Genomic DNA, 11,147 nt, shown 5'->3' with positions numbered 1-11,147 from the left:
TTCTACTCAATAAGCTTGTTCATCACCCTCTATTCTGGACAATAAGTTCAGCATCCCATCCCGTGAAAATTTTTTTTTTGAAAAAGCCAAGAGGTGAAAAGGGTCACTTTATTTTGGAGTTCCTCATTTTTACACCTAGCTATGTTTGTGAAAAGATGGAGAATAAATACCAAAGCAGTCACTGACTGTACTTTCAGCCAGCTGAAACCACATACACAACAAGATCAAAGCAAAATACTGTGGATGCTGGACATCTGAAACAAACACAGAGAACACTGAAGAAACTCAGCAGGTCTGGCAGATCTGTGGAGAGAGAGAGAGAAACAGAGTTAATGTTTTGGGTCTGGTGTGACGCAACTTCAGAAGTGAAGAATCTGAAGAAGAGTCAAACTGAGCTGAGAACGTTAACTCTGTTTCTCCCTCTCCACAGACGCCGCCAGACCTGCTGAGTTTCTCTAATGTTCTCTGTGTTTGCCTCACAGTAAAATCAGATGCATTCATGTCCTGACAGCCTGCTCTTGTAGTAACAGAAACACAATCGTTTATCTGCAGAACCGAGCACCAGAGAAATAAGTGAAGCAAATACAATATTTAGCAGCACAAATTAAAAAAGACTGTCTCCGGGTATGGATATATTCTTTTAAAGCAGACACATTAAACACACCTTCACCATCCCTGCACCGGCCATCTTGTCCTGTAAACACTTGGGGTTGGAGATTGGTGGGTGACAGGTGAGTATCGGCTTGTCCTGTTGCCTCTTCGAGAGAATGGGCTGGATTATACGGCTGTATATCAGGCAGGCCAGCCATGCCCACCCTTCTCACCCCTTCCTCTGAGAGATAAATATCACATAATGGCATGGGTTGACCAAGGCAATATGATGGTGCGCATCTCTGATATTACAGAAGGTGAGGCGACAGGAAAATTGGAAACTCTCCTGTTGATTTGAAACACACCAATCGACGAGTTCCCAGGCTGGTGAAGGAGCCAATTGCTTCACGGTTGTTAACAGTTTGAGTCCAGTGACCCTTCATACTCAAAACACTTTCTCACCAATGCTACCAGACTTGCCGTGTGTTTCCAGTTTCATTTTAGATTTCAAGCATCTGCTGTTCATTGGTGTTTTTTGTGGCAGTGGGTTTGACTTCACTTTTTTGAGGCTGCAGTCAGAAAGCAGGTGGGACAGAGAGGGGCAAAGGGAACACCTTTCAATTGGCAGTGACTAATTGTAACCATGGTACAGAGCTCACTGCTGCCTGATGGACAATTGATCTTCACCCTCCCTCCTTCCTTAATCCTTCCTTATCAGTCCTTTCGTGCTAGGACTGTCTCAAACCATCATCCCCCCCTCCATCCCCATCACTTCTTTTCATTCATTCACAGGATGAGGACATTGCTAAAGAATATTAGACAACCAGATCGGCTTTTCCTGACAATTGGAGACAACAAAACTGCAGACACTGGAATCCAAGGTAGACAGGCAGGAGGCTGGAGGAAAACAGCAAGCCAGGCAGCATCAGGAGGTGGAGAAGGCGATGTTTCGGGTATAATCCTTCTTCAGGACCTTTTCTAACAATTGACAATGGACTCATGGACATCATTAGACCATTAATTCCAGACTTTTATTGGATTCAAGCCCACCACCTGCCGTGGCAGGATTCAAACCCTGGTCCCCAGATCATTACCTGGGTTTTTGGATCAACAGGTCCAGCGATAATACCACTGGGCCATCATCTACCCCCAACTTCCTTCCTTATCAGTCCTTTAGTATTGGGACTGTCTGACACTCCAGTCATGTGGGCTGGCTTGTGGGATGATTGAACGTACACCAAAGAAGAATCATATTGGGCTCAAGATGTAAATTCTGCTTTTCTCTCTCTCTCCACAGATGCTGCCAGACCTTCAGCACTTCCTGTTTCTATCTCAGAATCTCCATTCCTCTTCTCTTCTCTGGTTCCCCAACCCTCCCACATCCTGAGAACCGTAAGATCCAGCCCAGCCTCACTCGATGTGGATCGGAGGGCACGTTCCCGTTGTCAGTCAGAGGAGGGTTGAGATGCTTGCTTGTGGTGGTGGCTCTGACGATGGGAGGTGAAGGAAGCAGCGCTCAGCACTGCTTGAACCTGTTGGTGTACATGCTCCGTGAGCGGGGCATTCCTCTGGGACTGCGGCTGAAACCGGCCGGGAGGGTCTTCATGTTCAATCGGTATCCTGGAGGGGGCAGGCACCTGGGAAGAGATCAAGGAAAGAGTCATTTCATTGGAGATAATATCGCGAGTCTGATTTCCTCTCACACCCTCCATCCCATTAGTGATGGCACCCACCCACCCCCAATTACCCTCTTTCTCATTCATGTGGAACTTAAAATTAACCTCACCCAGGAGGAGGGGTGGGCAATGCTACATTTGCTCATCTGAATTCATTTGTATCTCCTCAAACTTCCAGTGAGATTATGGCTGACCTGTATTCAAATTACATCCATGCAACTGGGCTCCAAACAAGACCTAAGACATAGGAGCAGAAGTCAGGCCATTCAACCCATTGAGCCTGCTCTGCCATTCAATCATGGCTGATAAGTTTCTCAACCCCATTCTCCCGTCTTCTCCCCACAACCCTTGATCTCCTTGACAATTATCTCAGTCTATCTCTGTCTTAAATATACTCAAACACCTGGTCCCCACAGCCTTCTGTGGCAGCAAATTCCATAGATTCACCACTCTCTGGCTGAAGACATTTCTCCTTATCTCCATTCCAAAAGATCTTCCCTTTACTCTAAGTCTGTGCCCTGGGGTCCTAGTCTCTCCTATCAATAGAAACATCTTCCCAATGTCCACTCTGTCCAGGCCATTCAGTAGTCTGTATGTTTCAATTAGATCCCCCCATCATCTTTCTAAACTCCATCGAGTACAGACCCAAAGTCCTCAACGTTTCTCATATGTCAAACCTATGACACTGCAAAGATCCATCACCCTCAGGCATAGCAATGATGAATGAAGTCTGCCATATTTTATATTGTTAAAAATCACACAACACCAGGTTATAGTCCAACAGGTTTAATTGGAAGCACACTAGCTTTCGGAGCGACGCTCCTTCATCAGGTGATTGTGGAGGAGCGTGGCTCCGAAAGCTAGTGTGCTTCCAATTAAACCTGTTGGACTATCACCTGGTGTTGTGTGAGTTTTAACTTTGTACACCCCAGTCCAACACCGGCATCTCCGAATCATGTTTTATAGAGATTAAGATTAGATTACAGAGTGGAAACAGGCCCTTCGGCCCAACAAGTCCACACCGACCCGCCGAAGCGCAACCCACCCATGCCCCTACATTTACCCCTTACCTAACACTATGGGCAATTTAGTATGGCCAATTCACCTGACGTGCACATCTTTGGACTGTGGGAGGAAACCGGAGCACACAGAGGAAACCCACGCAGACACGGGGAGAACGTGCAAACTCCACACAGTCAGTCGCCTGAAGCGGGAATTGAACCCGGGTCTCTGGCACTGTGAGGCAGCAGTGCTAACCACCGTGCCACCGTGCCGCCCCCAAAATATTGGAGGAGTTCCACACAGCTGTACCACCCTTTGTGTGATAGTCCTTGTCCTTCCCCAAGACATGTTTGGTGGAGCCAGGTGAAGAAAGGATGAGTATTTAATCAGGTGGGGCCAGTGGGACATGAATTAATCAGGTGAGCAGAATGCCCACCACATTCCTACCTTCGGCTGACTCAGTGCAGCATGGGAAGCCATCCTGCTCAGACTATAACTGAGAACATTCAGGGCGGGCCTCACTGTACTGTCACTGGTATTCAATCAGCAGAGCATGAAAAGATGATCACACATATTGCCCCTTGAGAAACAAAAGCCATTGAGTTGGGTTGTGGAACTCTTGGGTTGTGGAGTGGAGTGGGGTGGGGTGGGAGGGTATGGCCAGTGGTTCTGACCCATGGAACCAACATGAATTCAACCACTAAGAGGTACAAACTTCCCTTTCTCCCAATACCCTAACCCCCATCTCAGCCACTGACCACCCCCTCTTCCCTCCCCACTCTGCAGGTCACCCATTCCATCTTGAATCACCTGCGATTTCTCCCCTTGCTGACCCTGGACCTTTACTGAATTTGCTATGTGCAGACCCCAGCCATCCCAGTGGCACAGCCTGTAACTTCAGGGAGGCCAGATTTTGAAAAATTAACCACTCTCGGGAGGATTTTGATGAGAAGCATCCATTTGGATTTTGCAGTAAATCCTTGACCCTGCCCAGAATCTACAACTTTGTAACTCAGAGACCAGCTTGTTCTCAACAGAGACAAAAGTGAGGGTGTACTGTGCACTGCCACTGTGATTATCATGGAACACTTTGGCGCATATTGAACTTTCTTTGCTTTGAGAACTGCCTCAAAGCCTCAGAGTGAAGGGACAATCTAAAATAACTCCACAGAGGCCAGTATCCCGTCACCAAGTCACTCTTTATTGACACGTGGAGAGTCCTTGACACTGATTCACCTCCCTCAGAGGCAGCTCTCAGAATGAACACAACCCCTGAAAAGCCTGTTTATATCTGTCAGCCAGGGCTCCCTATTAGTCCAGGTCAAGGTCAGTCAAAGATCAGGAGGGGTGGGTCACATCCCAAATCTTAGAATGTAGGAGAAGACATGATGTGCTAAAAGAATGCAAGGCTGATATGAGGAAAAAAATAGCCTTTTCATTCAGCGGGCGGCTATGAGTTTAGAATGCACTGCGTGGAAATGTGGTGCAGGTTCAATCGAGGCATTCAAGAGGAGCATTGGATGGTTCTTTTGGGTAGAAATGGTGAGCAGGGATATTGGGAAAAGGAAGGAGATTGGCACTAGGTAATAGAATCATTGCATACACGATGGGCAGAATGGCCTCCTTCTGTGCCGTAACAATTCTGTGACCTTGAGACATTTTGCTATGATTTGACTAAGTTTGAGGTGTTGTTGAAACACCTGGAGTCTATAAATCTGACAGCAACATCATATTCTCAAGGAAAGGAGATTCAATATGACTTATATTGAGGTAAATATAAGAGGAGAAAGTGAGGTCTGCAGATGCTGGAGATCAGAGCTGAAAATGTGTTGCTGGAACAGCGCAGCAGGTCAGGCAGCATCCAGGGAACAGGAGAATTGACGTTTCGATTCCTGAAGAAGGGCTTATGCCCGAAACGTCGATTCTCCTGTTCCCTGGATGCTGCCTGACCTGCTGCGCTGTTCCAGCAACACATTTTCAGTAAATATAAGAGGGAAACACAATGAGTAAAAGTCTATCTGTGCCCTCATGCTCCCCTTCCTCGTAGACTTCCCTCCATGATCTCTGCTCTAACAGAACTTGCTGTTAGCAACTTCAGAAGACATTCAGCCAGCACAGGCCGATAGACTGAATGACATCTCTCAGTTCTGAGGAAGAGTCACTGGACCCGAAATGTTAACTCTGGTTTGTCTCGCAAGATGCTGCCAGACTTGCTGAGTTTTTGCCACTGACACGATATCAGTGCCGTGTCTAAGATGTTATAAGTTCTATGATGACCAACTAAGGATGTGGCCACACTAGAATTGCATTATCAAAGGGAAGAAAGTGAGGTCTGCAGATGCTGGAGATTAGAGCTGAAAATGTGTTGCTGGAACAGCGCAGCAGGTCAGGCAGCATCCAGGGAACAGGAGAATCGACGTTTCCTGAAGAAGGGCTTGTGCCCGAAACGTCGATTCTCCTGTTCCATTATCAAAGGGAAGCCAACTTGCTCCACACTAACACTGCCGTTTTAACAGGCTGGATCCGGATTTACCAAGAATAATTTTTTGTCCAGTTAGTAGTCATAAGTCACATGACACCAGGTGTATTTGAAATCACAAGCTTTCGGAGCACTGCTCATTCATTAGGTGAAGTCCTTCATCACCTCGTGTCACGTGACTTCGGAGTTTGTCAACTCCAGTCCCATCAACGGCACCTCCACATCTCAATTACCTAAGGAAAGATACTTGGCATTGGAGACAGGCAAGAAAAGATTCACCCTGATCCATTCATACCAGGTATGGAGGGATCCACTTATGAGGAGAGGGTGAGTAGGTTGGGCATGTATTTATTGGAATTTAGAAAAATGAGAGGCAACATTATTGAAATGTATATTAATCTTAAGGAACTTGACAGGGCAGATGCAGAAGGATTGTTCCTTTTTCTGAGAGACTCCTGTACTAGAGGGCATGATCTCAGAATGAGGGGTCACTCATTTAAAACAGAGGTGAGGAAGACTGGTTTCTCTGAGGGTAGTCAATCTTTGGAATTCTTAAGCATAGAGTGCTGTTAAAGTTGGGTTGTTTAACATAGTCAAGGCTGAGAGCGAGAGGCTGAGGTGATGGTCGAGTGATATTATCACTGGACTGTTAATCCAGAGACCCAGGTAATGTTCTAGAGACCTGGGTTCAAATCCTGCCATAGCAGATGGATAAAAATCTGGAATTAAGAGTCTAACGATAACGATGAATCCATTGTTGGAAAAACCCATCTGGTTCACTAATGTCCTTTAGGGAAGGAACTTGCCATCCTTACCTGGTCTGGCTGCCATGTGACTCCAGACCCACAGCAATGTGGTTGACTCTTAACACAACCACCCCTCCCAGGAAATAAATGCTGACCATAGCCTGCGATGCCCACATCCCGTGAATAATTTTTTTTAAAAAATCATTTGTGGAACCAAGGGTTACTGGGAAAAGGCAGGAAAGTGGAGTTGAGGATTATCAGATCAGGCATGAATGGAGGAGCAGACTTGATGGGTTGAATGGCCTACTTCTCCTGTGATATGGAGATGCTGGTGTTGGACTGGGGTGGACAAAGCTTAAAATCATACACCAGGCTATAGTCTAACAAGCTTATGTGGAAGTACAAGCTTTTGGAGCGCTGCTCATTCGTCAGGTAACTCGTTGTCACTCGCTGAAAAATGTGTTGCTGGAAAAGCGCAGCAGGTCAGGCAGCATCAAAGGAGCAGGAGAATCGACGTTTCAGGCATAAGCCCTTCTTCAGGAATCCTAACTGGTTGTCACTGTCAACTTGGTACGAGGCCACAACTAAGGGAGACCGTTTTAAAATTAAGAGTCAATGTTTTAAGACAGCATAAAGGGGATATTTATTCATCTCTCAATAGGCTGTGCAATGTGAGACCTCTGCCTCAGAATGTGGTGGAGGTGAGATCATTGAATATTTTTTAAGACCAAGGTAGATAGATTCTTATCAGGCAGAAGAACCAAGAGCTGACAGGAACATATAAAATACAAACAGATCAGCCACAATCTTACGAAACAGGCTTCAAGGGCCAAATGATTTACCTTTGCTGCTATTTCATATGAATTGAGAGGATAGCCCTGAGGGGACAAAGTCTTGCTCCAGAGACACATCCCAAATTTAAGCTCAGTGCCAAGCCGTTTCCCGTGTTGTCTGCGTGCAAAGATTGTCTGGTTTTATGAATTAAACAGCATCTGCTACTCTGTAAAACTGCAGACAAATGTGACATTCTTGACGATGTATTTCGCCAATGAAACCTATGCGTCCAGCCAATTAATAAATGATGAGCTGCAAATCTCTGGTGTAAATTATGCTGCAATTTGTTATCACAATTCCCAATCATTTACACCATTTTTTTGTTGGCATGAATCACAAGTGAAATTGGACTGAATGTGTCATGAATATTTGACAAGACTATTCAGTATTAGAAAATTCAGTGTATTTGGGGAACATGCAAACCATTGTATGCCTTTCCCAGAACTCATTCCTCATGGTGCTGGTCTACTCTAATCCCATTTACTGGCTGGTTAACATTTTTTTTCTTTTCAAGTGGTTATCAAATTCCCTCTTAAATGCTGTCTTGGCTTTAACAGCTACTTAAGATAATCCAGTTCACATCATAACAGCCATGTCTAAACATGTTTCCTTTATATGAGAATTTGTGCTTTAGTATTCATAGACGTTATATGGACTATACACAGTGCTATTGAAAACTGGTGGAAAGGTTAAAAGAGTCAAAAGTGCATTGATAAAACAAGGATTCTGGCTCATACGAGAGTAATGTTGTCAAAAGCATTTTGTCTTGTATTCGTCAGGATAGATACAAGAATGCCAATATTCAAATGACCACAACAATTTATACAACAGGAGAAAAGGATGCCAATCAACTCTGATTGGTTGAGGTGCTGCCATGGAAGAGGCAAGAGGAGATCACAGTTTCCCTAAGCTTCTGAGTAATTCAGAAAAAGGGCAAGTCTTGATTATATGGAATATATTCCTTTTGCTGCAGAGAACAGATCTGTGTTTTTTTTTCAACTCATTTGTGGGATGTGGGCGTCACTGGCTGGGCCCAACATTTACTGTCCACCCCTAGTTGCTCCTTGAGAAGGTGGTGGTGAGGTGACTTCTTGAACCGCTACAGTCCGTGTGCTGTAGGTAGACCACAATGTCATTAGGGATTTTTCGATGCCTGGGTCAATGCCAGGTGATACATCAGGTTTCATTTCTTTGAGAGTTTGTAGCGATTGGTACAACTGAATGGCTTTCTAGGCCATTTCTGAGGGCAACTGAGAATCAACCACATTGCTGTGGGTCTGGAGTCAAATATAGGCCAGACAGTGAGGATGGCAGATTTCCTTCCCTGAAGGACATTAATGAACTTGATGGGTTTTTCCCAACAATGGATTGATGATCATCATTTATATTAGATTAGATTCCCTACAGTGTGGAAACAGGCCCTTCAGCCCAACAAGTCCACACCGACCCTCTGAAGAGTAACCCACCCAGACCCATTTCCCTCTAACTAATGCACCGAGCACTATGGGCAATTTAGCATAGCCAATTCACCTGACCTGCACATCTTTGGACTGTGGGAGGAAACTGGAACACCCAGAGGAAACCCACGCAGACATGGGGAGAATGTGCAAACTCCACACAGACAGTCGCCCGAGGCTGGAATCGAACCTGGGACCCCGGTGCTGTGAGGCTGCAGTGCTAACCACTGAGCCACCATGCTGCCCCTAGAACATCATAACTTAGACTCTTAATTCCAGATTTTTTTTTTTACTGAATTTAATTTCGAATCTGGGTCCCCAGAACATTAGTGGAGTTTCTGAATTAATAATCTAGCAACTCTACCACTAGGCCATTACCTGTGCACAAATATATGATGTTTCTTGAGAGCATAAGTGAATCACAGTATGAGCCCAATTGATTATCATAATTTGAGTTTTGGTGCAACTCATAGAGTCGTAGAGGACTACAGCATGGAAACAGACCCTTCACCCAATCTGTCCATGCCGTCCAGTTTTCATAAGTCATCTACTCCCGTTTGCCTGGATGAGTGCACTCCAGATTAGAAACCCTGCAGTGTGAAAACAGGCCATTCAGACCAACAAGTTCATAATGACTCTCCAAAGAGCATCACACCCAGACTTACCCCTGTACACTATCCCTTTAACCTTGCATTTCTCCTGGCTAATCGCTACCTGAACTCCCACACCCCTCCCACCCACTCCAACCTCTCACCCTCGGAACACGCAGCCCTCCACTCCCTCCGTTCCAACCCCAACCTCACTATCAAACCAGCTGACAAGGGAGGCGCAGTAGTAGTTTGGCGCACTGACCTTTACACCGCTGAGGCCAAACGCCAGCTCGCAGATACCTCCTCCTACCGTCCCCTTGACCATGACCCCACCCCCCACCACCAAACCATCATCTCCCAGACCATCCATAACCTCATCACCTCAGGGGACCTCCCATCCACCGCCTCCAACCTCATAGTCCCACAACCCCGCACCGCCCGTTTCTACCTCCTGCCCAAAATCCACAAACCTGACTGCCCCGGACGACCCATCGTCTCAGCCTGCTCCTGCCCAACCGAACTCATCTCGGCATACCTCGACACGGTCCTGTCCCCATTAGTCCAAGAACTCCCCACCTACGTTCGTGACACCACCCACGCCCTCCACCTCCTCCAGGATTTCCGCTTCCCCGGTCCCCAACGCCTCATCTTCACCATGGACATCCAGTCCCTGTACACCTCCATCCCCCATCGCGAAGGACTCAAAGCACTCCGCTTCTTCCTTTCCCGCCGTACCACCCAGTACCCTTCCACCGACACCCTCCTTCGACTGACCGAACTGGTCCTCATCCTGAACAACTTTTCTTTCCAATCCTCCCACTTTCTCCAAACAAAAGGAGTAGCCATGGGCACCCGCATGGGCCCCAGCTATGCCTGCCTCTTCGTAGGGTATGTGGAACAATCCATCTTCCGCAACTACACTGACCCCACCCCCATCTTTTCCTTCGCTACATTGATGACTGTATCGGCGCTACCTTGTGCTCCCACGAGGAGGTTGAACAGTTCATCCACTACACTAACACCTTCCACCCCAACCTCAAATTCACCTGGACAGTCTCGGACTCCTCCCTCCCCTTCCTAGACCTTTCTGTTTCTATCTCAGGCGACCGAATCAACACGGACATCTACTACAAACCAACCGACTCCCACAGCTACCTGGACTACACCTCCTCCCATCCTGCCCCCTGTAAAAACGCCATCCCATTCTCCCAATTCCTTCGTCTCCGCCGCATCTGCTCCCAGGATGACCAGTTCAAAATACGTACAACACAGATGGCCTCCTTCTTCAAGGACCGCAATTTCCCCCCCGACGTGGTCGACGGTGCCCTCCACCGCATCTCCTCCACTTCCCGCTCCTCCGCCCTTGAGCCCCGCCCCTCCAACCGCCACCAGGACAGAACCCCACTGGTCCTCACCTACCACCCCACCAATCTCCATGTACAGCGCATCATCCGCCGTCACTTCCGCCACCTCCAAACAGACCCCAGCACCAAGGATATATTTCCCTCCCCTCCCCTATCAGCTTTCCGTAGAGACCACTCCCTCCGCGACTCCCTTGTCAGATCCACACCCCCCACCGACCCAACCTCCACTCCCGGCACCTTCCCTTGCAACCGCAGGAGGTGCAACACTTGCGCCCACACCTCCCCCCTCACTTCTCTCCAAGACCCCAAAGGAAACTTCCATATCCGCCACAGATTCACCTGCACCTCCACCCACATCATCTACTGCATCCGCTGCAGCCGGTGTGGCCTCCTCTATATTGGGGAGAC

General features: G+C 47.2%; 1 protein-coding gene across 1 annotated transcript in view; it reads right to left on the bottom strand.

Moving 5' to 3' along the window:
• Positions 1–453: 453 nt before the first annotated feature.
• Positions 454–11,147, bottom strand: part of ttll7 (tubulin tyrosine ligase-like family, member 7) — a 331,613-nt gene continuing 320,919 nt past the window's right edge. The window contains exon 21 of the mRNA XM_087990253.1: positions 454–2,228. Within this exon, the coding sequence (XP_087846379.1) occupies positions 2,108–2,228 (121 nt within the window). The 3' untranslated portion in view covers positions 454–2,107. The remainder of the gene's footprint in view (positions 2,229–11,147) is intronic.

The sequence above is a fragment of the Chiloscyllium plagiosum genome, unplaced genomic scaffold (genome assembly GCF_037043375.1).
Source record: "Chiloscyllium plagiosum isolate Xiang-an unplaced genomic scaffold, Cpla_swu_hap1 HiC_scaffold_9, whole genome shotgun sequence".
Classification (NCBI taxonomy): Eukaryota; Metazoa; Chordata; class Chondrichthyes; order Orectolobiformes; family Hemiscylliidae; genus Chiloscyllium; species Chiloscyllium plagiosum.
The sequence above is the reverse complement of the archived record's forward strand: the minus strand, read 5'-3'. Positions and strand labels throughout refer to the sequence as shown.